This window comes from Heterodontus francisci, chromosome 1 (genome assembly GCF_036365525.1).
Source record: "Heterodontus francisci isolate sHetFra1 chromosome 1, sHetFra1.hap1, whole genome shotgun sequence".
NCBI lineage: Eukaryota > Metazoa > Chordata > Chondrichthyes > Heterodontiformes > Heterodontidae > Heterodontus > Heterodontus francisci.
In genome coordinates this window covers 220,810,826-220,833,718 of record NC_090371.1, presented here as the reverse complement: position 1 = coordinate 220,833,718, position 22,893 = coordinate 220,810,826, and the positions used below count along the sequence as shown (strand labels likewise).

At 44.3% G+C, this 22,893-nt stretch overlaps 1 protein-coding gene across 1 annotated transcript in view; it reads right to left on the bottom strand.

The window, feature by feature from the left end:
* The window catches only part of fstl5 (follistatin-like 5), a 1,003,829-nt gene that overhangs the window by 746,394 nt on the left and 234,542 nt on the right, over positions 1 to 22,893 (bottom strand). Inside the window, exon 4 of the mRNA XM_068021658.1 lies at positions 1,816 to 2,064. Coding sequence (XP_067877759.1) covers positions 1,816 to 2,064 — 249 coding nt within the window. The remainder of the gene's footprint in view (positions 1 to 1,815; positions 2,065 to 22,893) is intronic.

Below are 22,893 nucleotides of genomic sequence, written 5' to 3'. Positions count from 1 at the left end.
TTTCAAAACTCCAGTGAGCATCTGTATTGGACACAATTATGGTGCAACAACTAGGATCTTAGACTATGCAATTTCAAGGCAAGGTTCTTCAGTTTTACATTTACTCCTTTAAAAAAAGTACCCACAACAATAACTTGCCTTTATATAATCTCTTTAACATAGAAACATATTGTACTTCACAGAAACAAAATCAAAAAAGTGGACTGAACACTGAGGGAACTATTAGCAGGGGTGACAAAAGATGTGTTTTCAGGAGGTTCTTAAAATAGAAGAGGGAGGCAGACAGATGGCGGGGTTTAGGAAAGGAATTCTAGTCAGAGGAATGGAGAGTTTACAACTTGTTTTGCTGAACAAGGTAAGAGGGATAGGGAGGAGAGGCCAAGAAGTGATTTAAATACGAGGATGAGAATTTTAAACCTGATGCATTGAGGGTCTGGGAGCCAATATAGATCTGTGAAGATCAGAGTAATGGGTGAGTAACACTTGATGAAGGATGGGATACAGGCAGAAGATGGGTAGATGATTGGAGGCTAGCCAGCAGAACATCAAGGGGTTAGGTCAGAGTCTAACGATGAGCCCATAAAGGTAGTATTTCTGAATTATGTAAATAATTGTGCCATGTTTTTACTTTGACTGTACTTAAAAGAGTATACTTTCTTGATCGTTTTCTTGAACTTAGTGATGGACAAAAAAAATCAGTTTTCCCTGGATTTTTACATTAAATTGAGGCTAGTGTACTGGGGACATGGGTTCAAATCCCACCATGGCAGATGGTGAAATTTGAATTCAATTAATAAATCTGGAATTAAAAAGCTAGTCTGATGATGACCATGAAACCACTGTCGATTTTTATAAAAACCCATCTGGTGCACTAATGTCCTTTAGGGAAGGAAATCTGCTGTCCTTACCTGGTCTGGCCTATATGTGTCTCCAGACCCGCAGCAATTTGGTTGGCTCTTAAATGCTCTCACAAGCCACTCAGTGCAAGGGCAATTAGGGATGGGTAATAAATGCTAGCTTAGCCAGCGATGCCCACATCCCAAGAACGAATAAAAAAAAACTGACTTTAAAGATCCTTATGAATAATATATAAATACTCCAATTCTTCCCTCTTGAGCATCCCCGATTTTCTTCACTTCACCATGGGTGGATGTACCTTCAGCTGCCAAGGCCCTAAGCTATGGAATTTCCTCCCTAAACCTCCCAACCTCTCTCACTGTCTCCTCCTTCAAGTTGTTCTTTAAAATCCACCTCTTTGATTAAGCTTTTGGTCATCTGTCATAACACCTCCTTCTGTGGCTCTGTGTCAAATTTTGTTTATAACACTCCTACAAATACTTTGGGACATTTTACTATGTTAAAGGTGCTATAGAAATGCAAGTTGGTGTGGTGGTTGTTATATAAAATTAAGAGCCCGCATTTAATTACAATTGCAAACAACATTTTGTTTATTGGCTATGTTTATCTGTGCAGTATAGTAAACATTAAACTTATATATGCTAACTATAAAATGGTCTTTTAGTTCACTTTTGCATCCTGTGATCCTATTTATTCATTATTATTCATAAGAAATGCAATCTTCTTAATTTCTCCAGGCCAGAAACCTGGCCCAGAAAATGTTCATACAATCTTTCAAAATTAATCTATTATTTTCATACAACACTTGACAATTAATTCATTTCACTAACTTTAATGACTAAATTTTGCTCTATCACAGTTCATCTCTGAAACCCACTGAAGTCAGAGACCAATTGGGACCTTTTTATCATTTGAAAGAGAAATATGACTTTGTAACTTATTTCTTTCGATTCTTACCTTTGAAAAAGCAATCCTCATTATGGACAATTGTAATTTTTTGTTTCTTCAAGCAGGCGGCACGATGAAGCTCACAGTGGTTTTCATAAAGTTCCCCATCAGAACCACACACAGGCTTATAATTAGGCTTGCAGCGCTCCATGCATGCACAGTCCGCCTGTCCTGTTTCCTTGTTAACAATACAGTGTCGGCCAAGTCCACAGTACTTGTTCTCACAGGGTCCAAAATGGCCATCCTGACCATAGTACACTGAAAAGTAACAAGAACCAGATTTACCGTTATCTTCAGGGTTTGTATGATATGGAGAATACAATTGTATGTTACATCACCTAGGGCCATACACAGTAAGCAGTTGATAAATTAATATAATTATGTTTTTGACACACTCGCAGATGACTACAAAATAGAAAGCAGTTTTTGCTATTTACAGCTTGTTAATCATGATAAAAATCACAATATTTTGACATATTTCTGAAAACTGCAGATCAGTCAAAAGCATTCATACAAAGACAAAGCTAAGAAGTTTTAAGAGGTTGTAAACTCCTGCCTCAAACATGTTTGTTTTCCACGTTCTTCTTTTCATTATCTTAGTGAGCAGCATTTTTCGGACTGCAGCTCCTTTTGTTCACATAATTTGTGTTGATATCCGTTTACAGATATAAATGACTTCTACAGTGCCTATTTTGTGGAGTTTGTAAGTTCTCCCTGTGTCTGCGTGGGTTTCCTCCGGGTGCTCCGGTTTCCTCCCACATGCCAAAGACTTGCTGGTTGATAGGTAAATTGGCCATTATAAATTGCCCCTAGTATAGGTAGGTGGTAGGGAAATATAGGGACAGGTGGGGATGTGGTAGGAATATGGGATTAGTGTAGGATTAGTATAAAATGGGTGGTTGATGGTCGGCACAGACTCGGTGGGCCGAAGGGCCTGTTTCAGTGCTGTATCTCTAAACTAAACTATTTATGTGCAGGATTGCAGCTGCTACTAAAGAATGGACCACAATTCCACCAATGTCACTATCACACAGTCAGACAAATGTCAGATGCAGAGTACAATGCTCACTATTTTATTTATTTTTTTATTTTGAGATATAGCACTGAAACAGGCCCTTCGGCCCACCGAGTCTGTGCCGACCAAGAACCACCCATTTATACTAACCCTACATTTAATCCCATATTCCCTACCACCTACCTACACTAGGGGCAATTTACAATGGCCAATTTACCTATCACCTGCAAGTCTTTGGCGGTGGGAGGAAACCGGAGCACCCGGCGAAAACCCACGCAGACACAGGGAGAACTTGCAAACTCCGCACAGGCAGTACCCAGAATTGAACCCGGGTCCCTGGAGCTGTGAGGCTGCGGTGCTAACCACTGCGCCACTAGAATGTTCCATAATTATACATAGAAGACTGTCTTCCATGGCATCTGTGTAAACTTCTATTTCTCACAGTAGCCATCCTTATTATTAATTCAGTTGCCCGTTATACATCTCATTTCATTTCCACTATCAGTATCACCTGTTTTACAGTAAGACTCAAAGTCAAAATTATCCCCTTGGACTTTCATCCCATTCTGATTTAGGATCTTGAGATGTATAGATTATATTCTAACCCACTGCACCACACACTTCTCATGCAAATACAACACTGACTAGCAACAGCCACTATCATATGTTTTATTATCGTTACACACAATCCTTTTCTGTTTTTTGTCCACAATTACATAATCTAATTTATCGGACCATGTAATTTTAATTCCAGTACTGTATATTTAATTCCTTTTAAACTTGATTCGTAACACTATTGCAAATGTAGGTTGTTTGCTTCAGACTACTATTGCTAGTTAGGCTCATGCTGGCCTTACCAATATATTTTAATACAACTACTTTTAGGAAACAAAAAGGCACTATTCTGAAGAAAACTAATTTTTTTTAAAAATAGGCATTACAATGCAGAAAAGAAGACAACAGTGCCAGAGCCCCACATTAATAACTAGGAAATACTGGGGCTAATGTTCAGTTTCAATACGCAACGAGCATTTGGTGGGTGAGAAATCAGCAGGCTCTATGCACTTCCGGTCAACATTTGGAGCCTGGTGGGGTGGGAGTTGGTAACTCAGGTGAAAACTCGCATGGACTGGCAGCAGGGACAGACTATATTTGTGGTCAGTATTCCTCCTCTTGGTCCCACATAAATTCAAAAATGAAAATTTCTTCTGTTGCCACACACTCCATCCATTTTTACCTCCAAATTACACTCAAGGTCCTATATACAGCATTTTAAAAGGGCCTCCTGGTTGAAACAGGTAGCAGTCCAATTGCCCTTCTCAGGGCCCTACCCAAGATGGCAGCAGCTGCAGTGCCAATGTAAAAAGGGAGGTAAGTCATCCGATGCCATTTTCCATCTGCTACCGCCCTATTTTCACTGAGCAGAGGCAGATAAAATCAGTCCCACTAACTCTCTGTGAATGGTATTTCACTGACCACAACTTTCTGCAAAAAGGAAATACACAGAAGTATTGGAGGTCTTATTCATCAATATAAAAATATACATTGGCCCAGATTTTACGGTAAAAGTAATGATGACGTATCAGTGCTCACCATTATTGAGGAATAAATTTGCCAATTACTTCTGGAACCTGCATATGTATAGTTAAACTCTGAACTCAGAAACTTGGGCTCGGATTTTATCGGCCCTCTGAGGTGGGTTCGGAGGCGGGGGCACTGAGTATTGAGAAGGGTGGCGGGGGGGGGGGGGGGTGGTGCAGTGTAGTGGGTCCGTCACCTCCCCCTTGCCAAGCGACCTTCCCAGGGGCGGGATAGGCCGACGACGATCTTCCCACCCAGAGGCCAACTGAGGCCATTAAATGGTCTATTAACAGCCAATTAAGGGCCCATTCCCGCTGCTGCTGCGATCTTACCAGCGGTGGGGGTGCCTCCATCACTTGGGGAGGTTGCCTTGTAACATGAGGCACACTCCCTGTGGGTTTGTGGGGAGGGGCGGGGGGGTCCCTCCTTCAAGGGCAATCTGTGGCCCATGGGAGTTCCCACCAGGAACCACTTTACCCCTGGATCCCCTTCTCCTAGACTGAACCATCACATCACCACATCCCCTCGCCGGGGCCTTCCAGACTGGTCCCGGCAATCCCACCTCACTTAGCTGAGGTCTGGGGTTCTGGCACTGCAGCTGGGTCCAAGGCCTCTGCAGTACTGATAGTGGCCACCGTTCTCAGTGGCACTGTCAATATTGCTGAACTGCCGACCCTGTGATTAACCAGAAGTTCTTGGAGGTGGGATCCCCACCTTTAAAGGGATGAGGGTCCTGGGGCGGGCCACTTAGGCAAAAAAGCAACGTAGGAGCGCTCCAAGGGGCACAAAAAGACAGAGGCGGGACTTCCACCACTTTTTGACCCGGGACCGGACGCCCCACCTCCAGCACAAAATCCAGCCCTTGCTGTCCAAGTTGTCCTGCTCCTCCCGAAGCTGTGCCATAACAGTATCACGCCAAGAGACTCAGCATGGCAACACATGGAATGTCATGAAGATACTGTATCTATGCAATAGGTACCCACTTAACATGCCAGAAAACGCTAGGGCTTGTCCATTGCAGGGAAAGTAAATCTTTAACAACATGGTCATTCTTAATAATTCACAAACAATCACTCTGGCACTGAATATTAACTTTGTAAGCATGGAGTCTCATTCTTTTAGATTTTAATAATTGTGGGAGATTTAAGAATTTGGAGATTTTCCTTTGTCTCTTTTATCTCTATCTCTTAATCCCATCTTTCTTTCTTTCACTTTCTGCACATGACTTGGCATTGAATTAGCTATTTTACTTCCTGGCTCACACTCTGCGTGTCTCAGTAAGAATTCTTCAATCTGACCAGTTAAGGAGATACATAGTTGCTTCTCCTGTACACACAGGTCCTCGGAATTTTCTAATCACTACACATTCCAGTGCAAATCCAGACCATTGTTTTTCAATAGTCTCTTGCACGTTGTTAGAAAACAGTAGGCACAGGGCAATTTTGCTCATTATGATCTATAATCTACCCTCGGGATGTTTTTGGCTTACATTAAAGTTGAAGCTGTTATTTTGCCACCATACTGTTATAACTGAATCCTTTTTCTTTTGTAAATAACAAATATGACATTAATGGCAATGAATGCGAAAGATAGTGAATCAAGTAGAAAAAACAAACAGTATTAAATTGGAGCTTTGCTGTGCAGCATATTTCACACTGCCATTTTCAAACAATAAAATTTATCTCCATTGTATGCCAGTTTGTTATCATTTAAAGAGTAAGTGTGAATAACAAGCTGACAGACTGAAGTCCAGAAAGTGCTACTAATCAGTCCAACAGATGTTTCCCAGCACATGGTTGTAAGCAGACAAAGCATCATACAATGATTTCTGTGTACCATTGTTTATGGACTTCAAAGCAAATTGTATAACATTCATTGTCTTCCATTGAAACTAAACTGAACAAAATTTATTACAATCCTCAATTGGAAGAGTGCAATTTTCAGCATGCTGATTTTTTTGAAATACTAATAAAGCAAAGGGCCAAGGCCAATATGATACAGCATATCAAAGCTGTTAAGAGTAGAATAATGAGGCATATAAGATTAGGAGTAGGCCAGGCAGCCCTTAGAGCCCATCCTGTCATTCAGTCAGATTATGGCTGGATCAAATCTCAACTCCTTTGTTGCTGAGAGCCCACCACCCTGAGCAGCTACCACTGTTGCTGGGAGCCTACCACAACAAGCAGCTCCCACTGTTGCTGGGAGCCCACCACAACAAGCAGCTCCCACTGCTGCTGGGAGCCCACCATAACAAGCAGCTCCCACTGTTGCTGGGAGCCTACCACAACAAGCAGCTCCCACTGCTGCTGGGAGCCTACCACAACAAGCAGCTCCCACTGCTGCTGGGAGCCTACCACAACAAGCAGCTCCCACTGCTGCTGGGAGCCCACCATAACAAGCAGCTCCCACTGTTGCTGGGAGCCTACCACAACAAGCAGCTCCCACTGCTGCTGGGAGCCTACCATAACAAGCAGCTCCCACTGCTGCTGAGAGTCCACCATAACAAGCAGCTCCCACTGCTGCTGAGAGCCCACCACCACAAGCAGCTCCCACTGTTGCTGAGAGCCCACCACCCTGAGCAGATCTCACTGTTGCTGAGAGCCCACCACCACAAGGAGCTCCCACTGTTGCTGAGAGCCCACCACCACAAGCAGCTCCCACCCTTAGAGGTCTCCGCCATAAGTCGGCAAAGGCCTCTGCTCCCCATTCTTCCCCTTCAGGACAACCAACAATCAACCAATAAACGCAAAGTGACTGACTTCCAGCTCTAGCTGGTTGTGGATCTGAAAGGCCATGATCCCTGCTCACTGATCTTAAATGCCAAACGATGCATAAAATCTCAATCTCACATGCAAATTATTCTTAACTACCTTGTCAATGAGCATAATTGCAGTCCCGTCGTAGCAGCAATGCCAACTTGGATCTTTACCGCCACTGGTAAAATGCGGAACCGATGTCACAACCTCGGGGTTCCAGATAAGTGCGCCCCCTCCCAATTTTTCTGCACCCCCTCCATATTCCACTCCTGAGTTCCCTATAAAATTCAGTCCATCGAGTGCCATTGTCATTTTTAGCAATACCAGCACAACAGTGCGAACGTTACTCCTTGGCTGAAGATCTGGTTCCAGGAGATGGCACAATTCTTCTGAGGTTTCCTTGGTGAGTTGTAGTTTCTTCACATAGCATTTTCAATGAGAACATGGTAACTGTTGCTTGTCTATTTGCTCCTCCTTTGCTGCCCTTTCTTCTCTTCCTCCTGCAACATGTCCAGCATGGCAAGACTTGCTGTTGATCCACTGGTGGGTGTGCACTGAAACAGTTAAGTTGATCCTGTCAACATCTCCTGCTGTATTCCATACTGGGCTGCTGCTGAATCTCTTCACTGCCAAAATGCAATTTTCAATGTAACTGTCATTAGGGTCAGTTATGCACAAAGGCAACCAGCAGTAAACTTGCATATTTTCCATAGGTGCAAATAAACTTTTTTTTTTAATGTTAAAACTGAACTGTTTTGTGTGCTGTTGTGCACTAAACTAAATTATTCCCCTTAATAATTATTAAAACATAAGCAAAAATTACTCCACCACTGTTAATACACAAAATAATTATGTATTAATGTACATTTAAGAGCAACTTTACAAAACCCGTAATAAAATCAGAAAATGCTGGAAATACGCAGAGGTCTGGCAGCATCTCTGAGAAACAGAGTTAACGTTTCATGTTTATGACATTTCATTAAAACATTTTGCTTTTGTTTTACAAGGTCCATAATTGACAGAAAATCATGGGGAGCATGCTTGCAAAGTTATGATATGCACCCTTCACAGTGCAAGGCTCCACATCAAGAACATGCATTTGTAAAATTATCCACTTAGCGTCTTTGTTCAATCTACTTAACAGGGATCTTTCACCCACAATGTGACGGCGAGGACCAGCTCTTGAGCAATTAGGTAATAAAACCAGCTATAAAATTAAATCTGTTTCATTTGATCATGACTCACTTTTTTCAGATTTTGTTTGCTCACTGAACTATTCCCTACTTTGCCAGTTTGATGGTTTTGTTAGCAGTTACGAGCTTACTAATTGCTTCTTTTAAAAATGTTTCATAACACAATCAATGCCCAAAGCACAACCCACATAGCTCTTGTTTTTGACAAACTAAATGCAATCTGCAATAACCTTGTTAGGTGCCAAATTCAACTTCTCACATATTTGTTTCGATTGTGTGATTGGTGATTCCACTAATAATCTTGGAAACTCAATAAAAATAAGACTTTTTTTGTTTCATGGGATGTGGGCATCGCTGGTAAGTGGAGAATATTCCATCCAGCACTTTTTCCCACCTCTAACTTGAGAATGTGGTGGTGAGCTGTCTTGAGCCGCTACAGTCCATGTGAGGTAGGTACATCAACTGCTGTTAGGAAGGGAATTCCAGGATTTTGATCCAGCAAGTGAAGGAACAGCGATATATTTCCAAATCAGGATGGTGTGTGGCTTGGAGGGGAACTTGCAGATGGTGTGTCCCTATGCGTCTGCTGCCCTTGTCCTTCTAGGTGAAAGAGATGGCAGGTTTGGAAGGTGCTCTCGAAGGAGGCATGGTGAATTGCTGCAGTTTATCTTGTATATGGTACACACTGCTGCCACTGTGCGTCAGTGGGGGAGGGAGTGAATGTTTAAGGTGGTGGATGGGGTGCTGATCAAGCAGGCTGCTTTGTCCTGGATCGTGTTGAGCTTTCTGAATGTTGTTGGAGCCGTAATCATCCAGGCAAGGTGGAGAGTATTCCATCACATCCTGACTTGTGCCTTGTAGATGGCGGACAGGTTTTGGGGAGTCAGGAGAAGGGCTACTCACTGCAGAATTCCCAGCCTTTGACCTGCTCTTGTAGCCACAATATTTATGTAGCTGCTCCAGTTCCGTTTCTGGTCAATGAAACCCCTGAGGATATTGATAGTAGGGGATTCAATTATGGTAATGCCATTGAATGTCAAGGGGAGATGCTTAGATTCTCTCTTGTTGGAGATCATCATTGTCTGGCATTTGTTTGGCGCGAATGTTCCATGCCACTTATTAGCCCAAGCCTGAATATTGTCCAGGTCTTGCTGCATATGGATACAGACTGCTTCAGTATCCGAGGAGTTGTGAATGGTACTGAACAACATACAATTATCAGCGAACATCCCCACTTCTGACCTTATGTTGGTGGGAAGGTCATTGACTGCAGCTGAAGATGGTTGGGCCTAGGTTAATACCCTGAGGAACTCCTACAGCAATGGCCTGGGGCTGAGATGATTGGCTTCCAACAACCACAATCATCTCCTTGATGGAAGGTCAGTGAAACCCTAGAGAAATGAACAACCCCATGGAAATTATAGGCTGCTGAACACAGGGCCGGGATCTTCTGGGTCTTTTGAGGAGGGGGGTCGGGGATGGGAAGGCTGGCTAAAAGGCATGGGAAGGCACCAGGTAGCATGCCCGATGCTGTCATGCCATTATGCCAGTGATGGGAATCGTGGCAGCCGGTCTGCCCACCTGGAGCCCAATTGAGCCACTTAAGTAGCCAATTGAGGGTCTCTTCTCACCTCCGCTGGCATTTGACCAGCAGCGGAGGCACCCCCTCTATCGCATGGGGAGACCACCAGGTAAACTCTGGCAGCCTCCCAGCAGGCTCTGGGAGTGGGGGCGGGGAGCCTCCTTTTTGGGCACTCTTTGGCCCACAAAAGAGAGAGAGTGGGGGAGAGAGAGAAAGTGGCAGAGATAGAGAGAGTGGGGAGAAAGAGAGTGGCAGAAAAGAGAGAGTGGGGAGAAAGAGAGATAGTGGGGAGACAGAGGGGGACAGAGAGAGAGAGGGGAGAGGGAGAGTGGGCAGAGTGAGGAGGCAGACAGAAAGAGAGAGGAGGCAGAGGTAGAGAGGGGGCCAAGAGGGGGTAGAGAGAGAAAGAGATAGAGGGGCAGAGAGTGAGGGGGAGAGAGGGGTGTGTCACAGAGAGGGGGACACGGAGAGGGAAGGGTAGAGAGCGACAGACAGAGACAGAGAGAGAAGTGTGAGAAAGAGCAATCAAGATGAGTCCTGACATTTGAAGTCTATCTGGAATGCTTGGCATCGCTACAAGAAGTGTGCAGGCAAATAATGACGACTTGTGCAAGCAAAAAAATGCCAGGTGACTCACGAAATCAGTGTCCAACTTACTGACCAGAAAGTAAGTCAATAAATTACTCTTCTCATTTAAAGCTTCTTCAGAAAAATGCACCTTTGTTGTTGTTTTAATAGTAAGATAAATTTTTAATGCCTTTATCTTTCCAAAATTGTTTCACCATTCCCCTATGCAAGACACAAAATTGTAATGTGACCCCTCCACTCAAAAATGCTGGTTACCCCTGCTTCAAGCCTATTTCTTTCGCGATAGTTCATAGAGCAGCACATTCTGGAACCAACCAGAGAGCAGGTTATATTGGAAATAAAAACAAGAAATGCTGGAAATACTCAGCAGGCCTGGCAGCATCTGTGGAGAGAGAAGCAGAGTTAACATTTCAGGTCAATGACACTGCTTCAGAACTAGCAGATATTAGAAATGTGAAAGGTTTTAAGCAAGTAAAGCGGGGGTGGGGCAAGAGATAACAAAGGAGATAACAAAGGTGCAGATAGGACAAGGTCACAGAGAATAACCCACCAGAAGGTCATGCAGCAAAGGCAAACAATATGTTAATGGTGTGCTGAAAGACAAAGCATTAGTACAGATAGGGTGTTAATGGACTGGAAATTGAACAGCCTCAAGCACAAACATGGAAAAAAAAACAGTGGGTAGGCAAACTGAACAAACTATGATAAAATAAAATAAACACCAAAAAAAGAAAAAAAGAAAAAGAAAAAATAACTAAAAATAACAGTAAAATGGGGGGCCTGTCATGCTCTGAAATTATTGAATTCAATGTTCAGTCCTAGGCTGTAGCGTACCTAATCGGTAAATGAGATGCTGTTCCTCGAGCTTGCGTTGATGTTCACTGGAACACTGCAGCAATCCCAGGACAAAGATGTGAGCATGAGAGCAGGGGGGAGTGGTGAAATGGCAAGCAACCAGAAACTCGGGGTCATGCTTTCGGACTGAGCAGAGATGTTCCGCAAGGTGGTCACCCAGTCTGCGTTTGGTCTCCCCAATGTAGAGGAGACCACATTGTGAACAGAGAATACAGTATACAGTATATTGAAAGAAGTACAAGTAAATCGCTGCTTCACCTGAAAGGAGTGTTTGGGGCCTGGGATAGTGAAGAGAGAGGAGGTAAATGGGCAGGCATTACACCTCCTGCAATTGCAGGGGAAGGGGTAATGAAGGATTGGACCAGGGTTCGCGGAGGGAACGATCCCTTCGGAATGCTGACAGGCGAAGGGAGGGGAAGATGCGTTTGGTAGTGGCATCACGCTGGAGGTGGCGGAAATGGTGGAGGATGATCCTTTGGATATGGAGGCTGATGGGGTGGAAAGTGAGGACAAGGGGAACCCTGTCGCAGTTCTGGGAGGGAGGGGAAGGGGTGAGGGCAGAGGTGCGGGAAATGGGCCGGACACGGTTGAGGGCCCTGTCAACCCCCGTGGGGGGGAAATCCTAGGCTGAGGAAAAAGGAAGACAAATCATAAGCGCCGTCATGGAAGGTTGCATCATCAGAGCAGATGCGTCGGAGATGGAGAAACCGGGAGAATGGAATGGAGTCCTTACAGGAGGCAGGGTGTGAAGAAGTGTAGTCGAGGTAGCTGTGGGAGTGCTTGTGGCTGTTCAGCTTTCGGTCCATTAACACCCTATCTGTACTAATGCTTTGTCTTTCAACACACCATTAACATATGGTTGGCCTTTGCTCCATGACCTTCTGGTCGGTTATTCTCTGTGAACGTGTCCTATCTACACCTTCTCCTTTGTTATCTCTTGCCCCACCCCCGCTTTACTTGCTTAAAACCTTTCACATTTCTAATATCTGCGAGTTCTGAAGAAGGGTCACTACCTGAAACGTTAACTTTGCTTCTCTCTCTACAGATGCTGCCAGACCTGCTGAGTATTTCCAGCATTTCTTGTTTCTATTTCAGATTTCCAGCATCCGCAGTATTTTGCTTTTATAATAGCAGATTATATATTAGACTTGGTATTGTGTAATGTGACAGGAATAATTAATGACCTCATAGTAAAGGCACCTCTAGCTATAAGTGACCACAATATGATTGAATTTTACATCCAGTTTGAAAGAGAGAAGAGTGGATCTAAGACTAGTATTTTAAACTGAAATAAGGGCATCTAAATAAGTGAACTGGGTTACTAGGCTAGGAGATAGATCAATAGAGAAGCAGTGGCAGACATTTAAGGGGATATTTCAGAATACTCAAAGTATATTCCTACGATAAAGAAAAATTCTAAGGGGAGGACCCACTATCCGTGGTTAACTAAAGAAGTTAAGGAAAGCATCAAACCTAAGAAAAAAGCATATAATTGCACAAAGATGAGTGGCAGGTCAGGTGATTGGTCAGAATATAAAGAATGGCAGAGAATAACTGAAAGGTTAATCAGCAGAACGAAATTAGAGTCTGAGGGGAAGCTAGCTAGAAATGTAAAAATGGACAGCATGAGTTTCTGCAGGTGTTTAAAATGGAAATGAGTAAGTAAAGTGAATGTTGGTTGTCTAGAGAGTGAGAATGGATGTTAATAGTAGATAATAAGGAAATGGCGGATGAAATAAACAAATATTTTGCTTCTGTATTCACTATATAGAGGATACAAAAAATATTCCCTTCATAGCTGTAAATCAGGAGGTGGAAGGAAGAGAGGAACTTGGTGAAATTACAATCACCAGGGAAGCGGTACTGAGCAAACTGATGGAGCTGCGGGCTGACAAGTCCCCAGGTCCTGATCAACTTCATCCCAGGGTCTTGAAAGAGGTGGCTAATGAGGTAGTAGATGCATTGGTGTTAATTTTTCAAAATTCGCTAGATTCTGGAAAGGTTCCATCAGACTGGAAAGTAGCAAATATAACCCCTCTATTCAAGAAGGGTGGGAGGCAAAAAACAGGTAACTGTAGGCCAGTTAGCTTGACACCTGTCATGGGAAAGATGTTAGAATCGATCATTAAGATTATAGCTGGGCACTTAGAAAACCTCAAGGTAATCAGGAATAGTCAGCACGGTATTGTGAAATGGAAATCATGTTTAACTAATTTATAGGAGGTCTTTGAAGGAGTAACATGCACTGTGGATAAACGGGAGCCCCTTGACATACTGAACTTGGATTTCCAGAAGGCATTTGACAAGGTGCCACATAAAAGGTTATTGTGCAAAGTAAGAGCTCATGGTGTAGGGGTCACATATTAGCATGGGTAGAAGATTGGATGGCTGGCAGAAAACAGAGAGTATGCATAAATGGGTCCTTTTCTGAATGGCAGAATGAGACGAGTGGAGTACCGCAGGGGTCTGTGCTGGGGCCTCAACTTTTTACAATTTTTATCAATGACTTTGTCATATGCCTTTGTTGAGGACAGTGAAGGCATAGTAGCTAAATTTGCAGATGACACAAAGATAGGTAGAAAAGTATGTTGTCAAGAGGACATAAGGAGCTTGCAGACTGTTAAAGATAGGTTGAGTGAATTGGCAAAAATCTGGCAGATGGAGTATAATGTGGGAAAATGTGAAGTTGTTCACTTTTGCAGGAAGAATAAAAAAGCAGAGTAATACTTAAACGGAGAACACCTGCAGAATTCCGGTGTACAGAGGGATCTAGGTGTTCTAGTGTATGAGTCACAAAAAGTTAGTATGCAGGTACAGCAAGTAATAAAGAAGGCTAATGGAATGCTAATCTTTATTACAAGAGGAATTGAAAATAAAAGTAATGATGTTATACTTCAGTTATACAGGGCATTGGTGAGGCCACATCTCGAATACTGTGTGCACTTTTGGTCTCCTTATTTAAGGAAGGATGTAAATGCGTTGGAGGTGGTTCAGAGGAGATTTCCTAGATTGATACTTGGAATGAGCGGGTTGTCTTATGAGGAAAGGTTGGACAGACTGAGCTTGTTTTCACTGGAGTTTAGGAGAGTGAGGGGAGACTTGTTTGAAGTATATAAGATCCAGAACGGTCTTGACATGGTGGACGTGGAAAGGATGTTTCCTCTTGTGGGTCAGTCCAGAACTAGGGGCCACTGTTTTAAAATTAGGGGTCGCCCTTTTAGGACAGAGATGAGGAGAATTTTTTTCTCTCAGAGGGTTGTGCGATTTTGGAACTCTCTGCCTCAGAAAGTGGTGGAGGTGGGGTCATTGAATATTTTTAAGGCGGAGGTAGATAGATTCTTGTTAGGCAAGGGAATCAAAGGTTATCGGGGGTAGATGGGAGTATGGAATTCAAAATACAAACAGATTATCCATGATCTTATTGAATGGTGGAGCAGGTTCGAGGAGCCAAATGGCCTACTTCTGCTCCTAATTCATATGTCCGTATGTTCATATGTTTAACCTTGTGTTTTAAAATAACCTAGCAGCAAATGTAATTGCAAAAATAATTCGCATTGGCATTGCGTATTATTTTGCTTGCTAGCTAGCTAATACAGTTGTGGTGCTCTCCATTGGTATTTGAATACTTAGTTACTTTATTGATAGGGAGAAATGTGTTTTTATTTGGAATGTATTTCGATGGCATTAGATTGGATATACATTTATATACATATTAATCATCCCCATGCGTGGCTGAGTCAATAATTTTGTCAAACGTCCGTGGTGCAGCATGTTGGTCTCTGCTGTCCCTGCTGTCAATTTGGCCAGCTGCTGGGCAGGAAATGAAAATTTAATGATTTCCCGCCATTAAACCCAGCAGGACCTCTGTATCCCCCACTTTGCTGGGTTCCTCGGCTGTTTTCAGCTTCCCCCACCTTCTGTTAAATATCAGTGCTATTACGCCAGCAAATTGTGCAAAACAGTTAGAGATCACTGGACATACAGAACCTTGAAAGGATCAACATTTACAAAGGACAAGGTAACAAGCAACTTATCATCGATAGATGTGCATTCACTTGTTGGTGAGAATACAGTACTAAGTTGTATAACAATCTGGTAAAATACTTCACTGTTATTGATGAATGGAGACAACCAGAGATTAAAGGTACTGACATGGATACTGTTAAGGATGAGTTCATGGCAGCAATTACCAAGCTTAGGTTTCATCAATTACTTTGCATCAGTTCTTCTTCCTCTTCTTTGGCCTCCTTGTCTCAGGAGACAATGGGTAAGCGCCTGGAGGTGGTCAGTGGTTTGTGGAGCAGCGCCTGGAGTGACTATAAAGGCCAATACTAGAGTGACAGACTCTTCCACAGGTACTGCAGGTAAAATTGGTTGTCACGGCTGTTTCACAGTTGGCTCTCCCCTTGCGCTTCTGTCTTTTTTCCTGCCAACTGCTAAGTCTCTTCGACTCACCACACTTTAGCCCCGCCTTTATGGCTGCACGCCAGCTCTGGCGATCGCTGGCAACTGACTCCCACGACTTGTGATCAATGTCACAGGACTTCATGTCGCGTTTGCAGACGTCTTTAAAGCGGAGACATGGACGGCCGGTGGGTCTGATACCAGTGGCGAGCTCGCTGTACAATGTGTCCTTGGGGATCCTGCCATCTTCCATGCGGCTCACATGGCCAAGCCAACTCAAGCGCCGCTGACTCAGTAGGGTGGATAAGCTGGGGATGTTGGCCGCCTCGAGGACTTCTGTGTTGGAGATATGGTCCTGCCACCTGATGCCAAGGATTCTCCGGAGGCAGCGAAGATGGAATGAATTGAGACGTCGCTCTTGGCTGACATACGTTGTCCAGGCCTCGCTGCCGTACAGCAAGGTACTGAGGACTCTTCCGAAGACGGGTCACTGACCCGAAACGTTAACTCTGCTTCTCTTTCCACAGATGCTGTGTGGTTCCAGCATTTCTTGTTTTTATTACTGAGGACACAGGCTTGATACACGCGGACTTTTGTGTTCCGTGTCAGTGCGCCATTTTCCCACACTCTCTTGGCCAGTCTGGACATAGCAGTGGAAGCCTTTCCCATGCGCTTGTTGATTTCTGCATCGAGAGACAGGTTACTGGTGATAGTTAAGCCTAGGTAGGTGAACTCCTGAACCACTTCCAGAGCGTGGTCTAGGTAGTGCTCAACCCAGCGGTCCATTTGCTTGCGTTGGTCAGTGATTATGTCCCCTGATTTAGATTTGAGGGGGGCGATCTTCTTGATGGTTGGCCCAAAAGCTCTCTTAATGCCATCATACATTCCTCTGATGTTTCCGGTGTCTGAGGCCAGCTGAATATGACTGCATAGGTGTTGCCAGTAGTCATTTGCGCAGCGCCTGGCTGTTCTTTGTGCAGCGCTTCTGGCTGTTTTATGTGCTACAGATGTTAACTCGCTTGGGCCTTTCTTGTAGTTCAGCAGTGCAATGCGCTTAGCGGCTATGACAGGGTCCAGCTCTTCAAAGTGAGATTGAAACCAGTCTGCATTCCACTTCACGCGTTTGCCATAGGTGGTCATAGCTGACTAATAGATGGCATCTCTGATGTGGGCCCACTTGCTCTCTGCATCCCCTGTGGGAGTGTTCTGAAGGGCTTTTTCAAGTGAATTTAGAAATTTTTGTAACAGCTGTAGATAAGAAATTCTGCTCGTGTTGATGCCCGGGTGGCCCTTCTGCTTGGAGTGATGCAGCTTCTTTGTTTTGAGTCTAACCTTGCTGCACACCAGGGAGTGGTCGGTGTCACAGTCCGCACTGTGGAAGCTGCGTGTGATTTGAACGCTGTTTAAGGAGACTCGCCTTGTGACGATGAGGTCCAGCTGGTGCCAACGACGTGATCTTGGGTGCCTCCAAGAAACCTGGTGACAGGGTTTAGTGTGAAAGAACGAGTTGGTGATGCAGAGGTTATGATAGGTACACAATTCAAGCAGTCTCTGTCCTTTCTCATTCATCCTTCCAATGCCATAGCGCCCAAGGCAGGAGGGCCATGAGTCATGGTCGGCCCCAACCCTGGCATTAAAGTCCCCCAGCAGGAACAGATGTTCGGTATTGGGGATGCTACTAATGATATTATGGAGTTCCTCGTAGAACTGGTCTTTAGCTTCAAGTGGGGAGCAGAGTGTTGGAGCATAGATGCTGAGTAGGTGTACTGGACCGGAGGTGGTGAGCAGTCAGATGGACAGTATGCGTTCTGAGCCATTTGAAGGTGGCTCTATCATGCTGAGCAAAGAGTTTCTGATGGTGAAGCCCACTCCATGCTGTCTTGGTTCTTCAGGATCCCTACCCTGCCAGTAGAAGGTGTAGTCCTGCTCTCTTAGAGATCCGCTCGCAGGGAGGCATGTCCCCTGAAGTGCTGCAATGTCAGCATTGAGTCTACTGAGCTCGTTGTTAATGATGGCGGTCTTTGCATCAGTAATATCACTGAATGGCTTGGTAACAAAATATTCTTTGATATCATGCACCATATTTCTCAGAAGATACTGAGAGATGAAGTTCATCCACAAAGAAAACACAGTACACAAGAGTGCAAAGATAGCAGAATATTAAGCTTTACTAATCATGCAGCAAGATATTCTTAGAGGTCACTGACAGTCAGTTCGAACCACGCATTGATTGTTAACCATCAGAAAACAAGCTGGCTGTCGGCTGAGTTGAAACATTTTTCTTCAGGTGTTCTTAATCTGCAGTCAGCTGATACATTCCTCAAGTAAAAGTCAACAAAGTTGCATAAACGTTTGCATTGACCTTGTGAAAGCATTTGACTGGGCTTGGCACAGAGATTGCCTTAGAACTTTACAACACTTTAATACCCAATCAAACTTATCAACATCCAAAATATCAATAAGGGAACAGAGAGTGCAGGGAAGATCAATGACAAACTGACAGATTGGCTCAGACTAGTTGTTGATGTGTGGCAGCGTTTGCTCCTTTTGCATCTGTTTGTTCCTGGAACATATTACACACATGGCAAAAGCCGAGCACCTAAGTGAGATCAGTATCTGAGATAATCTGCTGATAAATGTAAGATTTGCTAATGACACTGTACTCATGGTTAACTCAAAGGAAAATGCCATGATCTGTTGACAATAATGTACAAAACCAACAAAAATTGCAACATGGAAGAAGGCTAAATACATGCTTGTTTACAAACTGTTAAACTGTGCCCAGGTCAAAATAGAAGATAATGATTTAACCAAGTGTAGCTTAAAATATTCAGGCTCTATTATCACTGCAGGCAACCAAATATTACAAGATCTAAAGATAATAATTGCACATGCTTGAACATTGTTGGTAAAGTGAGCAAAAATAAACTATTTAGTTACACATATTCAATATTGCTGTTGTAACCATAGTCTCAAAGGACCATAGGCATCCCTCCCCACAAGAGAGAAACAGATATTGATAGCTAGCTTGAGGGACACCACTCCACAAGCATGAGGCAAGGTGAGAAGACAGGTCTTCATGAACTACGACAGCTGGTACAGGAATTGAACCTGCACTATTCGCATCTTTTTACATCACACTCTGGCCAACTGAGCTAACCGACGACCTACTTTGATTTAATATTGCCAAGCAGTTGGCTGATGGACGTTGGCTCCTTGCTTTTGAGTTCAAGGTATGCAAAAAGTTGAAATCTTCTGGGAAAATCATAGGCTGGAATAAAGGGCCCTCCTGGAGATGGGCTAGGAGGTAGGGGGGAGCCCATAGAATTGCAACGGACAGCAGGGAGTGGAGGGCACATCGCCTCCCACTGCAACATGATAAAGTCGGAAGCAGGAAAGGCTGAAGACAGCCTTCCCGCCCAGATGCCAATTGAGGTCCTTACGTGGCCTATTATTAGCAAATTAGGGCTCACTTCCTGCCGGCACTGGAATTATGCCAGTGGTCACTCAGTAAAACAAGGCAACCTCTCTTCAGCCTGGTTTGGCGGGCGTGGGCCCTCCTCCGTGGGCAATCCGGAGTGCCCACGACAGCAAACAACCCACCTTCCGTAAACCACACATCAGCCACCACCTTGCCCATCGCTGGGGCCTGCCAGATTAGCCCTGGAAATCCCGCCTCACTTACCTTTAGTCTGGGTCTCCAGTGCTGGACCTGCTCCCGGGCCTCCTGTAATAACGGCAACGGCCATTGCTCCCAGTGGCACTGCTGATACTACTGAGCTGCCGGCCCTCTGATTAACTGGCAGCTCTTGGAGGTGGAATCTCCGTCTTTAACGGACGGGAATCCCAGCGCCAAGCACTTAGGTGCATCGTGGGGGCTCTGAGAGGCCAAAGTGGTGTTCCCACTGCCTTTGCAGCCCAGCGCTGGGAGCCCTGCCAGTGTGACTAAATCCAGTCCCATATGTGCAATGCTGACATAGGAATGAAAATTATTCGTAGGAAGATCTTGTCTACACCATACAAAGACACAAAACTTAATGACTGGGGCATATTCTTTAGTTAGATGGAGGTTAGCTAAACAAGGTTCACTGACAAAATGAGCACAAGGTAGCTAGTAGCAATCCTCAACTGAAGGGAAATGGAAAAAATAGGCAGCAAGACCCAGATTAGCCTTTTTGAGGCTCTCATCTCTACCCCCGTCCAGATTCATAAGTGCTTTTGGGACAACCTGAGGTCATGAAAGGCACTATATAAATGTAATTATTCATTTTCTTTCAATTTGCTATGCTATGGCATGCACAACAGGGACCCGATGAAATTCCCACCATTAAGAGTAAACTCACCAATGCCAGTCAGGCATCTCCAGTGCGACTACAGTCCTGAAGATTGAAGTGAGGTTTCGCACTGAAGGCCTTGTCTGAGACCAAAGCCTTGAGTAGATTAAATCTCTGCGACAAGCTGGACGGAAAGGAGGCTGCTGTGAGACTATCTCTTGCCATATGGATATTTATCACTGCTTCTGGAGCCTGCTGCCAGCTCCACATGGCAGGTCTGGGAAGTACAGTGGGTGTAGCAGGGAGTAGAGAAATCAGGCAGTACCTCAGGCCCCACTTCCTTCCACCATTTGCAGGTGGCAGGTGAGGCAGGAGCGGGCAATGCTCATCTCAGCAGTGGTGGGTGAAGAGAAATTCCATTCATGGGGCTGAATTTTACCAGCCCCTCAATGCCATGTGTTGCAGCGGGGCAGGAGGCTATAAAATTCTATGGGAAGAGGCCTGCCTCGACTCTCGACGTAGAGAAGGGCCCGCCGCATATTACCGGCAGCGGGGGGGACATCGGTCTGGCCACCCTCTGCCGCCTGGCAGCAGGCCCTTCATCTGAATATTCAAATTAACAATAAAAAATGTAAATTAACTTACCTGCAGGCGGCAGCCATCCCACACCGATTTTATGGCCGCCGTTCGTCCTTCGTGCACCTTCAGAACTCCGTACAGAGTTCTGGGGTGGGAACCTGGTGGGGAGAGGGGAGGATTAAAACTTGCAGGGTGGAAGGGGTGGGGGAGCGGTGAAATTACTTTTTATTGGATGTGGGGATGGTGGGAAGGGGTTGAAGGGCAACAGTTAGAAGCTTGGGGGGGAAACTTCAGGTAGGGAAAAAGGCAAGTGTTGGTCATAACGGGCATTGAAATGACCATTGGCGGCCGGGGGGAGGGGGGTTTGGGAAAGCGCCTCCATATGTTTATTATTTGTTAATTAAAAATTTGAATACTTTTAAAATTAAAATTTCATCTAAGGGCTTGAAGCCCATTAAAAATAGCACTGGCGCCTATGCGGTGGCACCAGACGCCGTTGCCAGGGATGTGGCAGCCGTCCCTCTACATTATCGGGGGTGGCTGCTCTGCCCGCTCCACTTAAATCAGCCCCCGCGCATAATATCGTGGGGGCTGTGCGGCGGCCCTTCCATGTCAGAAGGCCGCTGAGTTCGAAGTGCGCCGCCAAAGAGCACGCGCGCAGATAGAATCCAGCCCATGCAGTGAGATGGCAGTAAATCAAACCATTCAAACTTTCCAACATTCACTGCCATAATCCCACCTGATTTCAGTTTCTTCTCACTTTTAGGATACATTAAGAAAGGTTTGATTAAGAAGAAGACATGATGGTCATGTCCAAATGGTAGCCTCTCCCTAATTTTCAAAAAGTTGAAGACCTCTGCGGTAATCTCATGCAAACTTTTATTCCCATTGAAACTCTTAGAAAATTCAAGCAAAGATTGTATGTCTATATTTGAATAAATTAATTAAATGAATTTACCTGGCTAGGATGGGAATTATTGATGGAATGTATTCTATCAATTATTTAATCTTGATTTCTTCATTTCATACACATGGTACACACTAATGCGATTGATTGCACAGTGATAGCCTCCTAAGCAGTGGAAAGCATTTTGACTAAGTTGGAATGTGTGCTTTAGAGGAGTCCCATTAAAGTTGGAGCTCTGTAATCCTTTCTTCTCTCTTTTGACCTTAATCTTGATGCAATCTTTGGTGATGACCAACACAGCAATCTTTCAATCCTTCGACTTATCAGGCGGATTTCAGCTGAGCTGTCCATTTACAAACATCTGTGACAAACCAATTGGATTATATGTGGGATCAAAGTTGCAAATTAAAAGCATGAAATTTGGTATATGCATGTTTCCAAACCATTTAATCCCTTCCAGTACCATGACCTGTATCAAGCAGTGTGGTAACTAACAAGATGCAATGCGATTATACAAAGGTGGAAGCTGTGACTCTTAAGGGTAACTTTGGCATTGGGTGATCATCCATTACTTTCAATGGAACTGACAATCGGGAGAGATGATTAACAGGTAACTAAATTGATATCGCCCATTTTGCACTATCACTGTAAGTCAAGAATACCCCTTTGTTTTCTGGGAACTAAAACTGCCTTCTCCTTTACAGTCTTGGGCTTCAAGTGCCTAACACAGCAGATCATTCAAAATCTGCAGCTCCTATACAAATGTAAACTGGGATGAATTTTCATGTGTCTGATTCCATCGGACTAGAGGTGGGTCATGACAGAATCGGTCCAGGTCTAGACCAATTCTCATAGACATCATTTCTATACTGTCGATAAGACAATAGGCATCTTGGGGCATGTAGAACCTTGAATTTCATTAGAAAGTTCCAGAAAGCCTCCTTAGAAACAAAGAGGATTGAGAGAACCACATGACCCTCTGTTCATCTCTGAAGAAACTGGAAGTTGTTACACAGCCAACAGACAAGCAATAACAGAACGTGCAGCAGCAGAAAGCTGTGTACTTCCCTTTCTCTCTCTCTTTTTCTCTCCCCAGAAAACATCAAGTTTGAAAACCATCTGCAACTGGAGGATCCTCCAAGCTTACAGACTGCTACAGCCAGCGACCAGGGGAAGACAGCCAGGTACAATGCTGCCTTCAGGAAAATCTTGAACAAAGCAAGCCAGCCAAAATACACTTTGACCAACCAAGAACTTTCAAGAATACAGCTTCAGCTGAGGACCACTGGATCATCCACTTTACAGACTGTATTTAAGTTCCATTTATTCTGGACTTTAATCTGACCATCAAAT